The sequence below is a fragment of the Trachemys scripta genome, chromosome 1 (assembly GCF_013100865.1).
Source record: "Trachemys scripta elegans isolate TJP31775 chromosome 1, CAS_Tse_1.0, whole genome shotgun sequence".
In the NCBI taxonomy this organism is placed as follows: domain Eukaryota; kingdom Metazoa; phylum Chordata; order Testudines; family Emydidae; genus Trachemys; species Trachemys scripta.
In genome coordinates, this window is record NC_048298.1 from 267093912 (window position 1) to 267114174 (window position 20263).

At 41.6% G+C, this 20263-nt stretch overlaps 1 protein-coding gene across 13 annotated transcripts in view; it reads left to right on the forward strand.

The window, feature by feature from the left end:
• MYCBP2 (MYC binding protein 2) overlaps positions 1 to 20263 on the forward strand; it is a 395137-nt gene that overhangs the window by 176170 nt on the left and 198704 nt on the right. For all 13 annotated transcript variants that reach the window (XM_034758293.1, XM_034758294.1, XM_034758297.1 and 10 more), the window contains 4 exons: positions 12655 to 12751; positions 15224 to 15416; positions 16150 to 16424; positions 18587 to 18808. In XM_034758293.1, the coding sequence (XP_034614184.1) occupies positions 12655 to 12751; positions 15224 to 15416; positions 16150 to 16424; positions 18587 to 18808 (787 nt within the window). The remainder of the gene's footprint in view (positions 1 to 12654; positions 12752 to 15223; positions 15417 to 16149; positions 16425 to 18586; positions 18809 to 20263) is intronic.

Sequence of the window (20263 nt, forward strand, 5' to 3'; positions counted from 1 at the left end):
ATTGAGGTGCAATCAAGTCAGGTCTCTATGGGTCTCCTTTTCTTAATTGCTCTGGTCGTACAGCACTGCTACCAACTTCTTTGCCTCAGAAATTGCAGCTTTCCATCTCTCTCCCCCAATTTGACAGGATCTGTGAAGAGGTAAGCTCCTTTTATTTTGACATTAAACACAGATTTTTCCCAATAACAAATAGGGATGACAGAGTCACATCCTGTTGTTGTGCATATAGCAAGAAGTATGTTGCAGAAGTCAGGAGTGAGTGTATTATACATTGCATGTGCAGGTTATGAAGTGACGCTTTTCAGTTGTGCTGGTAGTGGTGCCTATTTCAATCCAGGTTATTGGTGGAAAGTAGTGAAGAGCAAGGATCAAAACATCTGTACCATCTGACCTAATTACTGTACATTTGACACCAAGAGACCCAAGAGCCATATTGGCATGTACAGCATGCAGAAACATCCTTGTGTTCACTACCCCTTGAATGCTGTACAAGTCTTGAGCTTCTTCAGCACCTTTACTGATGATGGACTTTGCTACTTCACCATTGAAAAAGCCTCAAGCTAGGAGGAATGTTTGTGCTGGGTTTGGTTCTGCAATCTCAGGTGCATTGTGAACTATATATTCACAGCGGAATTTTACAAGTGACTGCTTGTTGGGTGCCACGTTTAGAAACTTTTTCAGTGAAGACATAGGAAATCCACCAATCACCTCGTATTTCTTTCATCCAACTTTAGATCCTGTCTGGTGCTGTCTTTCTGCACTTTTCACAGAGGTGTTGTTGTCATATCAGTCAGACTTCAATTACAGAATTAGTTTTGTCAAATCCTTTTAGGACCTATATTAAATACTTAGGAGCCAATTCATCAAATGTTTGGAATTTGTCTCCCAACCATTGTTTGTATGACAGCCATAGCATCTCTGATGTACACTGGTTTCTTTGTTGCATGCTCTTAGTTCCTGGATTCTTTCAGCTTGAAAGCTTCTAGCTGATGTCAAAATTCAGCTCTGTCTGTTCTTATCATTGTTCCATCAGCATGGAAGCATGGATCCTACTGGATGACTAAGAACAGTTGCCTTTGAAACACCATCTCTGCATCTTGCTGAAGACAGCACTCTATGGGAAACAATTTTTGGATTGATAGCTGCTGTGATTGTGCCTCCCTGTTGGACTTAAATTTCATTGTTGTGATCATGTCAGCAAATGTTTTGATGCCAGATTTCTTGACTGGACTGAAGAAGCCATGTGTCTCATCAGAAGCAAGTGCATTTCTCACAAAACTCTCCATTTGTTCTTCACCAACATTTATTTTCACTAGACCCTCTTGTACATCTGATGTTACATCCTGTCCATTAGATATGTTGATTAGCACCTCTGGGTGTGATACAGGGTCAAATGGGTTTGTCATATTGTTGATGACATTGTTTGTAATATGCTCTTCGTCCCTCTTGAATACAGAGGCAAGGAGTTGTTTGTGGATTTTGTCTTCACGAATTCTTGTTAGGACAGTTCTTTCTTTCATAGTTTTTGCATATTCACTCAGGACATGTCTGTGAGGGTCCATCTAACCAGGGCTGACCTTTTTCTTGTCAGTCCTACAATCCCATTGCTGACCTTTTAGAGTCTTTGACAGTTTTCTCTGTTCCCATGTCGCTATTAATTCCACTGAAAGAACCAGGAGTCTCATGCACATCAAATTCCCCAGATTCAAAGACACAATGCCTTTGAATGAACTACTTCAGGGAGATTTAACAGATCAGGAATGTAGGTTGGTATCTACCTGTCATAGTTGGGCCTGCTTGCTGTAAAGAAGTATGGCAACATGTCATGCTGTGTGTAGGTGAAGTTTCCAAACACACTCTTGCTCCGCACAGACATTTAGAAGTAGTATATGCATAACCTGGACAAACTGATCCCAGAACTTGAACGTTGGAGACTGGGCATACCACCATGTATAAAGTTCCTCTAGTTGTGTTAGTATATGCTGAGATACAGCATCATCAAGCTCTTTAATGTCGTGTTGTTGTAAGGACTCAATGTCTTCAGACTCAAGTACATTTTTTGTGTCAGCCAATATTTGCCAGACAAATGCTGGAACTATACGAGTATCCCCTCCTAGATCGTACCATGTAACAAACAAAGTTGCAGAGCACTGGGGGCCTCAAATGCTAGAGTCCAGCCATACAGAGCATGGGTTGAATTGCTTCCCAGTAAGTGTTTGATCTGCAGTACAGGCTGCATACACATCAGACTCAACAAGAAAATATAGCAATCCTGCATCTCCCCCAAATTTCCCAATATATACAGTAAAGCAGCACAGGGTGTGAAACCACCCAGGTGAATCATATTGGTACCAAGTTTTTTTTCAATTGTTAAGCAACTGCATACAGCTGTTGCTCCGTGGTCTGAACAGCATGGTACTGTCCTAGAATTGCTGACATTTCAGCATTGTAATATAGACAGTGGCCATGTGAGCTGCTTTGGTATCCACAGTAGGTGCATATGCAAGTGCTGTTTAGATGCTCTTCTTTGTTGTGAGCTTGTGGTTGAAACCAGTTTAAAATGGAATCACCCGAGTGTGAACCATATCAATGTTGTTTGGTATTGGTAGGACATCCCAAGGTGGTAGTTGTTAAAAGAGAGATCTTGGACAGTGTTCATTTGTAGGTGACAACAGTTTTTCTCTCATGCTTTTTCATGGTGAGTTGGTTCTGGGCATGCTCTAGGTTTTTCAAATGCTGCATCCTGCATAAAATACTCTGATTGCCTTGGGAGAGTAAGTGACTTTTCTTTCCCATGTTTCACTGATATTTCCTGTGATGCAGGACTGTATGAAAACTGTTCTTGAAATATTAATCTAGCCATTGAATGGAAGGTATTCTTTCCATCAGTAGTCTCTATGTTGATGTCTGTTATTTCCTTCATGGATTAGATTTCTACAAGCATGAAGTGGTACAATTCCATTTGGAATGAACACCTCTCCCTGGAATTTTTCTGCCCCAGTTTTTGCAGCACTCACATGCTCATTATGGATGTAGAATCCATGAAGGTGTAGTATGCCAATAAAATTGCAAGACCAAAACTCATGGTAGCAAGTGGTGTGATCATTTTGGATCTGTTAAATGCTATTAACTCTGCAACTGAGTGACACCACCTTTGAACGTCTTCTGAAGGATGATATTCATTGCTGGCTGAATTAGGTTTCTTTAGCTGTCAACCACAGGACAAACTCCTATGACAGAGGTCTATAAAAACTTGACTGCTGTGGAGAAAGTGAAAAAAGAAATGTTTATTCCTTCACATTTGACTTTAGCAAAGCTTTTGATACGGTCTCCCACAGTATTCTTGCCAGCAAGTTAAAGTAGTATGGGCTGGATTAATGGACTATAAGGTGGATAGAAAGCTGGCTAGATCATGGGGCTCAACAGGTAGTGATCAATGGCTCCATGTCTTGTTGATAGCCGGTATCAAGCGGACTGGCCGAAGGGTGAGTCTTGGGGCCGGTTTTGTTCAATATCTTCATTAATGATCTGGAGGATGGCGCGGATTGCACCCTCAGCAAATTTGCAGATGACACTAAACTGGGAGGAGTGGTAGATACGCTGGAGGGTAGGGATAGGATACAGAGGGACCTAGACAAAATAGCGGATTGGGCCAAAAGAAATCTGATGAGGTTCAACAAGGACAAGTGCAGAGTCCTGCATTTAGGATGGAAGAATCCCTTGCACTGCTACACACTAGGGACCGAGTGACCAGGCAGCAGCTCTGCAGAAAAGGATCTAGGGGTTACAGTGGACGAGAAGCTGGATATGAGTCAGTGTGCCCTTGTTGCCAAGAAGGCTAACCACATTTTGGGCTGTATAAGTAGGAGCATTGCCAGAAGATTGAGGGATGTGATCATTGCCCACTATTCGGCATTGGTGAGGCCTCATCTGGAGTAGTGTGTCCAGTTTTGGGCCCCACACTACAAGAAGAATATGGAAAAATTGGAAAGAGTCCAGCAGAGGGCAACAAAAATGATTAGGGGGCTGGAGCACATGACTTATGAGTTGCAGCTGAGGGAACTGGGTTTATGTAGTCTGCAGAAGAGAAGAATGAGGGGGGATTTGATAGCTGCTTTCAACTACCTGAAGGGGGGTTTCCAAAGAGGATGGATCTAGACTGTTCTCAGTGGTAGCCGATGAGAGAACAAGGAGTAATTGTCTCAGGCTGCAGTGGGGGAGGTTTAGGTTGGATATTAGGAAAAACTTGTTCACGGGGGGGGCGGGGGTGCAGCACTGGAATGGGTTACCTAGGGAGGTGGTGGAATCTCCTTCCTTAAAGGTTTTAAGGTCAGGCTTGACAAAGCCCTGGCTGGGATGATTTAGTTGGTGTTTGGTCCTGGTTTGAGCAGGAGTTGGACTAGATGACCTCCTGAGGTCCCTTCCAACCCTGATATTCTATGATGACACAAGAATCAGGAGTCAACCAGTGAAATTAATAGGCAGCAGGTTTGAAACAAAACAAAGTCCTTCACACAATGCATGGTCATCCTGTTGAACTCCTTGTCAGGGGATGTTGTGAAGTCCAAAACTATAACTGGGTTCTAAAAATAACTAGATAAGTTCCTGGAAGAAAGGTTCATCAATGGTTATTAGGTATGGGTAAAGATGCAGCCCCATGCTCTGGATGTCCCTAGCCTCTTATTGCAAGAATCTGGGAGTGGACGACGGGGATCACTTGATTGCCTGTTCTATTAATTCCCTCTGAAACATCTGGCATTTTATATTTTTGGCGCAGAATTCCCTCAGGAGTAACGTGTCACAGTTGTACTGAACTAAAGAAAGAAAACAAATGGAATCAGATTAAAGAGCATCATGGGCGGATGAGGGGTGGATCTGACCCAGCAGCGGCCAAGATGTCGCCAGCCTCCCCAGTGATTTACCTCTCTGGTGGTTGCTCCAGGCACCTGAAACGCCATGCCCACTCTGCTGGGGAGAGGCATGTGACTGCTTTTGTGGCTTCACTTTGCTTCCCTGACAGTCATTTTTCTGCAGGGAAGTAAAGAGGTCTGCCGCGGCATGAATTCTGTGCGTGCGCAGCTATGCAGAATTGCCCCAGGAGTAATATGCGCTGAATTCGACTTGCTTGTGTATTTCTGAAAGCAACCCCTGTGATAGAGTATTGATGGCACATCATCTAAACTAGAAAATTTATTTAGTAGCCACCAGTACAGTTAATTTTTCCTGGCTTCTGCTGCCTGCATCACAGAATTCTGTTCAGCACTGGTGGCTTTTGACAATTTAGCATTCTTTTAATTTTGACAAATTACACATTTTTTAAAGTTTTTATGGAGAATCTTTTTCTCTCTGATGTAAGCTTTAAGGGGCTTGTATTTTCCATGTCATCATATACTGTAACTTCACTGAAGAGATAAAATTCCCAAAATATATTGTTAGAATTACCGCCACCACTACCACCATTGTTCATTTTTACAGATGTGCTAAATGAGATATAAATTAGATCTGTTTATCTCAAAATTGCCATTTTTATTTAGTGAACACTTTGATGGAAGCGCAATATGAAGCTGTGTATTGTAATCTCTAACACGGGTGGGCAAACTTTTTGGCCTGGGGGCCACATCGGGGCTCTGAAACTGTATGGAGGGCCGGGTAGGGAAGGCTGTGCCTCCCCAAACCGCCTGGCCTCTTCCCCCTCCCACTTCCCACCCCCTGACTGCCTCCCTCAGAGCCCCTGACCCATCCAACCCCCCCTGCTCCTTGTCCCCTGACCCTAACTTACCCCCAGGACCCCACCCCCTATCCAACCTCCCCCTGCTCCCTGTCCCCTGACTGCTTCCCAGGACCCCCTCCCCCTTATCCAACTACCTCCCCACCCTTACCATGTCGCTCAGAGCACCAGAGCACTGGAGCCAGCCACGGTGCCGCGCAGTCTAGAGCACCGGGGCAGGCCGGCGGCTCTTGCAGCTGTGCTGCCCAGCAGGAGCTCGCAGCCCCGCCTCCCAGAGCGCTGGTGGCACGGTAAGCTGAGGCTGCAGGGGAGGGGGGGATAGCAAGGGAGGGGCCGGGGGATAGCCTCCCTTGCCCGGAGCTCCAGGGCCGGGCAGGACGGTCCCACGGGCCGCAGTTTGCCCACCTCTGCTCTAACACTAATGCCACCCTATGCATAAATGCCACTAAATTAAAAAGCTGGTTTCTGAAATATTTCAAAGGCCAGCACTGCATGCATGGGCAATTACAAATTAAAACCTTCTACCAGGCAGACTGGATGTACAAAAGCTTACAAATGAAGAAGCATTACATTAGGAATTCATACTTAATAACACCAGCAGTGCCCATTTGTTCTGGGTCAGGAGATAAGTGGAAAATAACCAAATGGAGTCAGATTAGTTCACCCTGTCTATAAATACAAGCATTTTTTTTTTTTTTGCCCTGCTCTGCTTAGTAACGTGGGCTTTGCAGTACATCGTGTAGGTCAACAGATTGGATTTATTTTGGACTGAGTGGTGGGAGTAAAGGGGAGTAAATCCAGAGTGGAGAGAGGGGCTTTCACAGATAATACAGTGCTGGCAGCCCCCCTCTCATAAACCAGTAGAGGTCCAATTCTGATGCCTCTACTGGTTGCAACTGTGACAATATGCCTTTGGGAAAGAGGTGGTCTCTCAGATAGATCCTAAGCCATTAAGGCCTTACATGTCAAAAACAACATCTTAAATATCATCTGGAAATTCAGATAGCCAGCTCAAGCTTTGGAACACTGGTGTAATTTGCTCCCACTGATAAACACCATTTGACAAGTGAACCACCACATTCTGCGCTAACAGGAATCACTAAATGAATTTAACATATAGCCCCATGTAAAATATATTGCAGCAGCCAAATTTCACGTTGACCAAGGCATAGCTGATTATACCAATTTCTGCATCCAAAAAAAGGCGGCAGCCTCCTTTTCATATAAAGGTACTGGCGGTACATGATTATCAGATAGATAGTGGGTATGTAATTGGACCCCAATTGCAACCAGGGTAGCAGGTGGGCAGCAGTACAAATACAATTGTTGCTATATTTTCTGGTTTCTTCCCTCCAATATCACTTCCATCTTTAGTGATTGAGCCTCAGATAACTAGCCTTAACCCATGCCCTGTCTCACTGTAAGACATTAAACTTCATTAACCAGATCAGAAGTGATGGAGATATTGTGTATGGTTTCACCATGCTTTCTCACTAACTCTCCCAATGACTCCATAAACACCTTGAGCAAGTGAGGAGACAAGCTGGAATTATGTGGAACCCCACATGAGTCCTCAGGGCAGAAGAGAAGTGGTAGGGTTGCTCACAAAGAAAGCAGCCCTGTCCATTCTTGCTGCAGTACCTCATGATCATCGTAACAAATACAGACCATAAATTTAATGGTTTCAGAATGATAGCCGTGTTAGTCTATATGAGCAAAAACAAACAGGCGTCCTTGTCGCACCTTAGAGACTAGCAAATTTATTTGGGCATAAGCTTTCGTGGGCTAGAACCCACTTCATCAGATGCATGGAGTGGAAAATACAGGAGCAGGTATAAATACATGAAAAGATGTGAGTTGCAACAGCCCCCCAACCTGAAGCAAATACTCACCAGCAACTACACACCACACACCAAAAACTCCAATCCAGGAACCAAACCCTGCAACAAACTCCGGTGCCAACTCTGTCCACATATCTCTTCAAGAGACACCATCATAGGACCCAAGCACATCAGCCACACCATCAGGGGCTCGTTCACCTGCACATCTACCAATGTGATGTATGCCATCATGTGCCAGCAACACCCCTCTGCCATGTACATTGGCCAAACCAGACAGTCTCTACGCAAAAGAATAAATGGACACAAATCTGACATTAGGAATCATAACATTCAAAAATCAGTAGGAGAACACTTCAATCTCCCTGGTCTCTCAATAACAGACCTAAAAATGGCAATTCTTCAACCAAAAAAAACCTTCAAAAACAGACTCCAACATGAAACTGCACAACTGGAATTAATTTGCAAATTGGATACCATCAGATTAGTTTGACTAAAGACTGGGAGTGGTTGGGTCATTACAAAACCTAAACCTAATTTCCCCAATACTGATTTCCCCCTACTGTTACTCACACCTTCTTGTCAACTGTCTGAAATGGGCCACTCTGATTACCACTTCAAAAGTTATTTTCCCTCCCTTGGTATCCTGCTGTCAATTGAATTCTCTCGTTAGACTGACCTCACACTTGGTAAGGCAACTCGCATCTTTTCATGTATTTATACCTGCTCCTGTATTTTCCACTCCATGCATCTGATGAAGTGGGTTCTAGCCCATGAAAGCTTATGCCCAAAGAAATTTGTTAGTCTCGAAGGTGCCACAAGGACTCCTCGTTGTTTTTGATAAATTTAATAACTTTTTCCTAGATACCTGATCTTTGTGTGACTAGGAGATCTAGCAATACAACCAACTTTGTCTCTGTACCTTATCCAAATAGGTATCCAGATTGACAAAGATCATGGAGTTCGAAGGCAGCTAAATACTCAGTTATTTCACTATAATAATTTTAGCTAGAAATAGGTTTGATGCTTGCCAGTAGTTGGTTGGTTGTCAGTGTCCAGTGTTTGGTTTCTTGAGTAAAGATTGTACAGTAGCTTCCTAAAGGGAAGCTGGCAACCTGCCCTCTGCACAGGAGGAATTGACAAGCTCAACCAACAATGGACCCCACTCTTCAGCAGTGGGAAGGGCATGCGTCCAAAGTGCAGGTTGTGGGGTAACATAAAACCAAGAACTCCAGTAACTCAAAAATTGCTTTCCTGTGTGGGATACCAGATGCAGAACACTTCCTATGAGAACAAGTGGCCTTAAGAATTTTTTTTTTCTGTATCAGCCTTTAAGAGCCTAAAGCTGTTGAACTTTAAATTTGCCATTTTCTTTTTCCTTGCCTTTTTAGCAAGTCCATCGTGATTGAGGTTAAACAGGATGACTGTACATTGCCAGCATGGTCAGGGAAGGAGGGGAAGCCAAGGCCATTGTAAATAATTTTCCATGTAGAATCCCATAACTTTGATTCAGCTAAATAGTAGGGACTAAAACACTTTTGTAGACTGGGTGAGCCATCAAATACCACTTCTCAACAGCATTTCTTTGACTTTCCCTCCTGTCAAAACTTCAGAAGTTCTTATCCTGTTTTCCAATCAGGCATGGGAAATTGCTTTCTTATATATACATCTCTTTCTTCTATGACTCCTTGTGTTTCCAGGAAGTCCATGAAGGACTACCCCATAGTGGTTCTAATTTTGCGCATCTTGATCAAGAAGCCATTTTCCTGAGACCTCTTTAGATAGTTACTTCTCCATCCCACAAGTGAAAATATCACTTTCCTTGGACATGCTTCACTGGACTTTCTGGTACAAACCTGAAACTATATAGGAAGCACTAGTAAGGTGCATTTTCCCCCATTTACGCAAATAATTTAATCTTTTCTCCAAATATCCTGGAAAACGGTGCTTGGCAGCTTAAGGGAAGGGTCTTTAGGTCATTAAACACTAAAATTATTATCTTTAGGTCACTGGGTACATCTATACTACAGGGGGGAGTCGATTTAAGATACGCAAATTCAGCTACGTGAATAGCGTAGCTGAATTCGACGTATCGCAGCCGACTTACCCTGTTGTGAGGACGGCGGCAAAATCGACTTCTGCGGCTTTCTGTCGGCGGCGCTTACTACCACCTCCGCTGGTGGAGTAAGAGCACCGATTCGGGGATCGATCCCCGAGAGGTCGATTTCTACCCGCCGATTCAGGTGGGTAGTATAGACCTAGCCTTAGAGACTAACAAATTTATTTGAGCATAAGCTTTCGTGGGCTACAGCCCACTTCTTCGGATGCATAGAATAGAACATATATTGAGGAGATGTATATACACATACAGAGAGCATGAAAAGGTGGGAGTTGTCTTACCAACTCTGAGAGGCCAATTAAGTAAGAGGAAAAAAACTTTTGAAGTGATAATCAGGATAGCCCAGTACAGACAGTTAGTTTGATAAGAAGTGTGAGAATACTTACATGGGGAGATAGATTCAATGTTTGTAATGGCTCAGCCATTCCCAGTCTCTATTCAAGCCTAAGTTGATTGTATCTAGTTTGCATATCACTTCAAGCTCAGCAGTCTCTTTAGAGTCTGTTTTTGAAGCTTTTCTGTTGCAAAATTGCCACTCGTAGGTCTGTCATTGAGTGACCAAACAGGTTAAAGTTTTCTCCTACTGGTTTTTGAATGTTATGATTCCTGATGTCAGATTTGTGACCATTAATTCTTTTGCGTAGAGACTGTCTGGTTTGGCCAATGTACATGGCAGAGGGGCATTGCTGGCACACGATGACATATATCACATTGGTAGATGTGCAGGTGAACGAGCCCCTGATGGCATGGCTGATGTGATTAGGTCCTATGATGATGTCCCTTGAATAGATATGTGGACAGAGTTGGCATCGGGCTTTGTTGCAAGGATAGGTTCCTGGGTCAGTGTTTTTGTTCAGTGGTGTGTGGTTGCTGGTGAGTATTTGCGTCAGGTTGGGGGGTTGTCTGTAAGTGAGGACAGGTCTGTCTCCCAAGATCTGTGAGAGTGGGGGATGAGAGTTAATGGACAAGTCTTCACTTTGGGATTTGCTGGGAGACAGGATCCTCTTGTGATGCACCCTCATATTTTCCATTTCTTAAAGACCATTTCTAATCTTAAATCCCATGTTAAGGTTTACCTTCCAACTTGGATCTCACTTCAGTGTAATAGCCTTGACAATCTTCTCCTAATTTTCTCTGGGATGAGTTTCCCTTTTCACTTCAGCAAAGATGTAGCCTTAACATGACTTTGCCTCAGTCCAAAAAATCTCTATGTTCTTTATTCCACAGACTGAGAATTTTCTGTCTAGCAGGGCTCCCTTCCATAAGTGCAATAATTTGGATGACCTGTTCAGATGCTAGAAGAGAGAGCATATAGGGCCTTTGTGTTGACAGTTCAAATGTTCGTTTGAATTGATTCATCTTGTTGTATAATTAATATGTAAGCAGGTCAGAATCAAAGTTCTGCAAACCTGCCACCTAACACTCACTATTTCACCTTTATGAAGGATTACCATCTAGATATCCAAGTCTGCAGCCTTGAGACGCAAAGGCCTGCAGATGGTGGTACTTTCCTTAGTCATAATTTCTCTCTCTGTGTGTTCATCTCCTTCCTTCTTTTGTGTGATACTACTTTGGGCCTATGTCTCAGTAGTCTTGAATCTGGATTATCAAATGCACTCTGCTGGAGATCCGGACAACATTATTCTACCTGTAATTTGGGTCTCATAGGAACCTATCTGCCAATCCATAGTTCCCTCTGTTTCTTCATCTTTTTTCTGTTTCACCACAAAAAGATCCTGAATTAAGCAAATCTTTGGCTATTGCTCCTGAGGTCATGTGCCTTGTCCTGTATTTTTCTGTGTTCTCAAGGCCAGCAGAAAAACTTCTCAATAATAAAAACAGAAAAATTAATTAGTAAGGCTCAGATTTTGTCATGGATATTTTTAGGAAAAATCGCAGACCGGTCATGAGCAATAAACAAAAATTCACGGAAGCCCATGACCGGTCTGTGATTTTTCCTAAAAATATCCCTGACAAATGAGGAGGGTCCAGCACACACAGCAAATGGACAGCTCTGCGTTCCCCTGCTGCCTGGTGGCTAAGAGCTGCTGAGGGCCTACCGCCAGAAGCGGCTGAGAGCTGTGGGGCTGCTTGCTGACAGCTCCAGCCACAGAGCAGAAAATGTCACAGAGGTCTCTGGAAGTCACGGATTCTGTAACTTCCATGACATAATTGTAGCCTTACTCATCGGTGAGGCTGCGACTTTGTCACGGAAGTCACGGATTCCGTGACTTCTGCAGCGGCCAGTGTGGCTGTTTTTGGGGCTGCCTGAGCAGTTCAGGCAGCCCCCAGGCCAGTCTCACCGGCCGCTGCTGGGGCAGTCTCAGGCCACACACACCCCCAGCAGCAGCAGCAGGAGGTTGGGTGGGGCTGGGGGTTGAGGCACGGGAGAGGGTGGGGGCTCTGGGTGGTGCTCATCTTGGGGGGTCTCCCTGGAAGTGATTCCCAGCCAATGGGAGCTGCAGAGCTGGCAGCTCATGGAGCTAGGAGCTTAGGGAGGGATGTCTCCGCTTCCGACTCTATCCCCCCCCAGACCATTGAGCACTTGCTCTCCCCCCGCGGCCCTCCTCGGGCCACTGCCCCCAGCACCCACAAGCACCCACAGCACTCCCAAGATTAAGTTAGGGGTATAGTACAAGTCATGGACAAGTCACATGCCATGAATTTTTATTTACTGCCCGTGACCTGTCCATGACTTTTACTAAAAATACCCATGACTAAAAGGTAGCCTTACTCATCAGTGTTTGCTTGAAGGACAGCCCTCTTTCCTAGTAGTGCAGAATCCAAATTGGCAGATATATTACTATGAGAAGAATTGTTACTTTAGAAATGAAGTGAAGTAAACATTTCTAGGGAATTCCATTAGGCTACCCCTCTGCTGCATCATCGCTAACCAGTACATTAAAACAAAACATGCTTAACAAACACAATCAGGGTTTCTTGTCTCATTTTTCAACTTCTGCTTGCAGGCTGCCAACAAGTGATGGCAGTGCATCAAAAGGAAAACAGCAAACCAGCGAGCCTGTGCATATTTTAAAGAGGTCATTTGCAAGAACTGTCTCAGTGGTGAGTACTAGTTAGTCTTCAGTTTCTATGTTTTCATTTCTCATTGCAAAATCTAAAGATTTCAAGGAAAAAATTGTAATTTTACTGTATTTTCAGCTATAACTTAATAAAAATTCGCATACATTGAGAGGAAGCTAGATGTAGTAATGTATTAAATGCGATTTTTTCACTTCTCCCTCAACATTCCAATGCAAACTCATCTCTGAGTAAACTTTGATTATCATTGTGGTTGTCCAGATTGTATAATAGCATATTTATTGCAGTATGTTTTTACCTTTTAATGGGTAACCTAGTTTGGAAAATTGCCTTCACTTTTGATGTTAAAATATTCATATGTATTGATAGTATCACAAATCATTGTCTTCACTAGCTAATAAGTTGTTAATGATTCCACACCGTTCTGAGGCACCTAGTACTATTTATTGTCTTGTGCTGCCTTCAGAATATAACTGATTCCTAAGTAGTTACTGGTGAGATTAGTTTTTCTCCTGAATAAATTACATTACTTTGCACTTCCAGAGCACATACTGTTTGTTACATACTGTTTGTGGATCTCAAAGCACTTACTTAAGCCTCATTACACTCTGTGAGGTGAGGAGTATACATAGGGGCACTGAAATACAGCCACCTCTGAAGTGGAAGACCCCATCTGTTGAACACTGCATATCAGCACAGCAGAACAGTTTAAAACAAAATAAAGAACAGTTGAAATTCCAAGAAGACCCTTACATAAACAAAATATTTGTGAGTTGGAATGTGGCCATTTCACTCCTCCTCTTACAAAAAGTGCAATGGGATCTTTATTGGTTGTAAATGGTGATTAGTTTTGAATTTCATCATATGACTTTACGTCTTGTCTTGTACAGCACTTGGCAACTAATAATCGTCTGAAAGGTTGTGCCTCCAGGAGTATACTTCCACATCTTAATTTTCTTCACTGTTACAGGGTGTCTGGCCCCTTTAAGGGGAGATAAGCCCAGCCCCATCTGTGCCATGACCCAACTCTCCTGCCTAGGTGGGGAGAATGAGGTCAGGTGACCCAGATCAGTCTTGGGGTAGATAAGGAGGGGGCCTAAAGAGACAAGAGACTGCAGCTTGGTGTTGGCTGATGCCTGCAAGCACTGCAGAGAGTAAGAAGGCTCCTGCAGGGCCTTGATTCAGCAGAGGGAAGGCACTAATGGGGAAGAAGGCATTGGAGAAGGCCGAACTCCAGGCAAGAAGTACTGGGAGAGCAGTAAGCGAGACCGTCAAAGAAGGGGCTGTGCCCAGGTTGAAACTGGAGCAGAAGAGTGTTTGAATGCTGAAAGGAGGACAGACAGACCTCAAGGAGGAGTGGCTGTGCCCAGTGTGAGACTGAGGCTGAAGATACTTTATTTTGAGTTTATTTTATGCTAATAAGCCAGACCTCAAGAAGAGGAATTTTTATTGGGCAGAAGCCTTTATGGAATTATTGAGGAGCCTGAGTGAAGAGGAAAATGAGGCAGAGCGCCACTGGCCATAAGGGGCACCAGGGAGGCAGCCCACCCTGTTACATTCACCAGCTCTTTTTTATATCCTCTTTTATGTGGCCATCTGTGTTTGGAATTCCTTTAATTACGCAGTCTGTTATCTGCTGTCCTTTAAGTTTCTTTTTAAAACTTTCAGTGTGGCCAGAAAACCCTTGTTGCCTTCTTTTAATAATAGCATTAAAACAAACTAACAATTACTCTCCACCAAATCTATGTATATTTCAAGATATCTGCTTTACTAAGCCAAGCAGTCGCATGATTTTTATTGGGTGTCCTCCTTCCTTATTTTGCCGATGTTTGTCATCCCTTCTCATAACATGTCTTAACCTGAATTGTAAACTATTTGGGATGGGAACATCCTTTCTGGTTAGGGCACTTTATAAATAAGCAACACTTTTTCCCCCAGAGGTCTTAGGTGTTCCGAGGCAGTGTCCCATGCAAGTACTGACATAGTTTCAAACCTGATTAGCTTGTAAGCTCTGGCATTGACAGCACCAGGCATGTAGTTATAGATCCTTTTTCATTAAGGCAAGGATGCGTTCAGTTGAAAATAAGTATTTTTTGAAAATTGTCCATGGTATTTATTCAACAACTGAAAACAATTTTTGAAAGTTTATTTTAATTCATTATAAATTAATTAGGGCTATCAGCTATGTTGATCACCTGAATATTTTATGTATGATAGAGAGGCTTATCTTCAGTTTTCAGTTTCCACTCACAAGACATTGTTATATACAGTGCAGGCTGCTGGGGGTGTTGTTTGTGTTATAATAGTGAATTACCTCTGGCATTTTTCTTTTCTCATCCTCAAATTAAAAGCACTCTTTAATGTGGTTAATAAGGTTTTGTGTGTGTATTGATGTAAGAGGGTTTTTTTTATATTACCGATGTAAATAGGTGCCATATATAGTTTGTAATCTTCCTTAGAAATTTGAACTTAACTTTTTTTCCTTTCCTGAAATAGGAATGCTTTGAGTCATTGCTAAGCATTCTTCATTGGAGTTGGACAACCTTAGTCCTAGGAGTTGAGGAGCTTCGGGGATTGAAAGGATTCCAGTATACAGCTACCCTTCTTGATCTAGAGCGGTTGCGTTTTGTGGGCACTTGTTGTCTCAGGTTGCTGAGGGTCTACACGTGTGAGATATACCCCATGTCAGGTAATATTTTTTGTCTTATGCATGTGAGACAATATTTATCAGCAGACAGGTAACATAAAATATGGAAATAACTTGAGTAATAAGCAAAATTTTCAGTTTATTGATTTTTAGCAGCTGTATCACAGTTTGAAATATTTTTAGTGGAGCAATTTAAGAGAGTAGGGATTGATGCATTCAGAAATAGGAAACTTTTGCACTATCAATTATATGCCTAATGGAACATACAACTGCACATGTTTGATTAACCTCCTAATTATGTCAAAATATATTTTCATGCTTAAGTAGACAGCTATGCTTTCAGGACTACCCTGTGGTTTGTTATCCAGTTTCTGTGCATAGTATTTGCTTTGCTAGTAAGCATAATCAATTAAAATTTGAAAGCAAATTTGTTTGCTGTTTTCACACTTGCAACCTAAGTGCATCTTTATTAAAATTTAGTAGCATCTGTATATCCTTGTTTTGTTTCATTAGGATCTAGGTCTGAAAAGTTTCAAGTTCTCATGTATATTTAACGTTGCTTAATTTTGATTTGTCTTGCTTTGTGTTGATATATACAATTACTGAACTGTTTATTTAAATTTTCTCTTGTTAAAAATATGCGTATACTATTTTTAACTTTCTGTGTAACTTTTGTGTTTAGCTACTGTATATAATTTACATTGTAATAGACAAGAATATACACTGATATTTTGTTAATTGTAAATTTAATGTACTGCTTGTTATCACCTTCTAGCTACTGCTAAGGCTGTTGTAGAGGAAACAAGCAAGTTAGCAGACTGCATTGGGAAAACAAGAACCTTGCTGAGAAAAATTCTATCTGAAGGAGTTGATCACTGTATGGTGAAGCTGGACAATGACCCCCAAGGATATCTCAGTCAGCCGCTGAGTCTTCTAGAAGCTGTTCTTCAAGAATGTCATAACACTTTCACAGCCTGCTTTCACTCTTTCTGTCCAACACCAGCTCTACAATGGGCTTGCCTCTGTGACTTGCTCAATTGTTTAGATCAGGTATACATTAAATAACATCACTGAACAGTAGTTCTTGCAATGCTGTGCTGTGCTCTAAAGAGACACAAAAATAAGATTCCTATTCTACTTTCTTTTTCACTTTTTTTAGTTTAATTTTTATCCTGCTTTTACAATTTGAGTTGCTATTCACTTCTATAAATATAGTATAAATCCTATAACCGCTGTCTTATGATCTAAGGTGCAGTATTCTGGGTGGGGCTTATCTTATGAATTGACACTGACATTTGTAAATATAGTCTCAAATAGAAGGTGTAATAGAAAAGGAGGAAGACCGACAAATTCTTAAGGCTTTTATAGATAACCTTTTGGACACACTATTTTGGAAAATGGTGTAGGATGCGTTTATTTACTAGATAATTTTTTATTTGGTATTTGTGTTTGTGGGATTTGTCTTTGGATGGAAATACTTAGTTGAAAATGCACAAAACATTTTTATTAATTAAATTAAAATATCTTAAATGATACATAAGAAAAATAAGCATCAGCTTTGCTTTTAAAACTTTAATAAACAAAGAAAGTATTAACTGTAGTTAGTGAATTGGCAGATTGTTTTTGGCCACCACAGGCTGGATTTTCAGAGGTATTTAGATTCCTAAAGATGCAGATAGTCACCTAGTGGGATTTTCTGAAGCATCTATGCAGGTTAGTTGCCTAACTCCCATTTATTTCAATGGGAGTTCATTAGGCAACTAACTCTCATTGAAATAAATGGGAGTGTCACAGTCCCAATAGTCCCTATTGAAGCTATGACCTAATGTGAATAGCTGTAAATGAAACTGATTTTGTTAAGCGTACTAAGGCCAACTTTTATGGTTAAAATCATTCATATGCTTAAGTTCATTACTCTGCTGAGGACATAATTTTCAGGTTTAAAAATTGTAATTTGATAATGTCATAAATTTGGGAAGTAAAATAACATTTGAGAGAAATAATGTGTTAATAAACTTAAGTTAAAAACTATTTGAGATCCAAAGAGTGAAGGTAATGTAAAATATACAAGAGAATTGACATTTTAATGCTTTGCTACTTACAGCAAACATTTTAAAAATAGATTTAATAACTAAAGTGCCACTGGAAAAAGCCTTTCACTGTGATTTAGAAGCTTCTTTCACAAAAATTAATATTAGTTATAGTGGTGCAGTAACCTGAATGTTTCTAGGAGAGAGTATCAGAGGGGTAGCCGTGTTAGTCTGAATCTGTAAAAAGCAACAGAGGGTCCTGTGGCACCTTTAAGACTAACAGAGGTATCGGGAGCATAAGCTTTCGTGGGTAAGAACCTCACTTCTTCAGACGCAAGCCTTGCATCTGAAGAAGTGAGGTTCTTACCCACGAAAGCTTATGCTCCCGATACCTCTGTTAGTCTTAAAGGTGCCACAGGACCCTCTGTTGCTTTTTACAGATTCAGACTAACACGGCTACCCCTCTGATACTCTCTCCTAGAAACATTCAGGTTACTGCACCACTATAACTAATATTAATTTTTGTGAAAGAAGCTTCTAAATCACAGTGAAAGGCTTTTTCCAGTGGCACTTTAGTTATTAAATCTATTTTTAAAATGTTTGCTGTAAGTAGCAAAGCATTAAAATGTCAATTCTCTTGTATATTTTACATTACCTTCACTCTTTGGATCTCAAATAGTTTTTAACTTAAGTTTATTAACACATTATTTCTCTCAAATGTTATTTTACTTCCCAAATTTNCTTGCGTCTGAAGAAGTGAGGTTCTTACCCACGAAAGCTTATGCTCCCGATACCTCTGTTAGTCTTAAAGGTGCCACAGGACCCTCTGTTGCTTTTTACTAGGAGAGAGGAAACTAGTGTGAGAATAGAAGGATGGTCCTTTGTTTAAAGAACTAGACTATAACTCAAGAGATCTGTGTTCAGTTCCCAGTTCTGCCTGAAATATATCCTGTGACACCTTGGGCAAGTTACTTAGTCTCTCTGCTCCTCAGTTCCCATCTGTAAAATGGGGATAATAGTACTTCCCTACTTCACAGAGGCATTGTGAGGTTCTCAGATACTATTGTGATGGGGGCTATATAAGTATGTACAGTAGAATGTGCACAAAATAATAGTATGAATTTCAAAACCTATACTTCACTTACTATTTGTTTAATATTTTCTCTCTCTTTTTTTTTAAAGGACATCCAGGAAGCAAACTTCAAAACATCAAGTAGCCGGCTTCTTGCAGCTGTAATGTCAGCCCTGTGTCATACTTCCGTAAAGCTGACCTCTATCTTTCCTATCACTTATGATGGAGAGGTGTTGCTGCGATCCATGGTCAAACAAGTCAGCACCGAGAATGACTCTGCACTGGCCCACCGTTTCCCGCTCTTGGTAGCCCATATGGAAAAACTTAGTCAGGTTAGGAAATTTTCTGAAATCTATTTATTTATTTTTTTTGTAACAGCAAACCAGTAGAATGGAAAGGGAATTTGGGTCTGTTTTATAGGATTGTAGCCTAGGTTGCCTACGTCTTTCCATTCTAAGTGGCTTATTTCAGATGCTTACAACTTTGTCAAACATTCATCATTTAGGCTGAAACTTCCCACATTTGTTCTCAACTGGAGAGAAAATTAAATTTTGGAAAGTTTAATCAAAAGTAGCTTAGTCATTTGAGTACACTGGGGAAAAATACCCTTTTGTCGCTATTAGTTTTACTACATATTTTTCATTAATAATCTCAGTTTTTTATTGACTTTGCACATATGACCACATAAGCTGAATAAGGCTTTTTTTAATGTGTCCCCATGATCGGTGAGACTGATAGGCTTTAATGAATGATCTCACACTACTTTTGGATCATAAATAAAGCAAGAGTGAGAAGTGATTGAGGCTGGTACCTGGGAGATCCCAGCTTCGTTCAGAGATTGGAAGGTCTGCAATGAAAGAGTCAGAGGACCACACATAAGCAAGGATTTAAAAAAAAAAAAAAAAAAAAAATCCACAAGCCACCCAGCCTCCACAATGAATGAAGCATTGTCCTGAAGCAATAATATTATATGTTCAAAAACAGTACTGTACTTTAATGAATCAACATGACAGATCCTAGATGTTTTGAAGGATTGGTCACAAAGATATGGACTTGGCCTGGGTCCAGAATCTTGTATAGGAAGCCTTTCATATGGGTGATAGGATTAAGAGAGCTGCTGCCTCAGCTCTGTTGGAAACCTGAAGATCTGCTTCACTGCAGTAGTCTGGGTTCCACCAAAAGTTCAAGAAGAAACCTGAAGAACTACCCTACACTGGGGAGAACTGCTTTGGGAAACGGCAGAAATCTCTCTATGGAAGGCAGAGTAGATGTTTAACTGAGTTGACTCTGGTGTATTTCACTTTCCTCACCACTATTTGTGGGGGTGGTGATATGTTTTTCTACATTAATGATTGGCTTTCAATGTGTCCAGAACCTCCTTACACAGACATATCCGCTCACTAGCAACAGAAATGAAAGCATTCTAGGCCCCCTGTCTACAAGCACCTGGCTTTTTAAGGGGTCCAGAACATCTAGACAGTCAGCTACTTGCTATAGCTTGCCAAACCACCTTATTGGGGGGAGATTGGGACCATTTACCATGCCAATTAGAGGTCCGTAGCTATCTAGAACACATGGTTCTTGGTATTATGGCTTACCTGCAAGATGAAATTTTTAAAAAAGCCCAACCTCTGCTGATTGCCCCTGGCCTCTGGGTACACACTTGGGTATGGCCTTATCAAGAAGGGACACAGCAGGAAGTAAATTCCTTCTGGCAGAGAGATCCATTTATTCCAGTTTCTTCCTGATAATGAAAGACAGGCAGACTCCAACCCATTCTGGTGCTA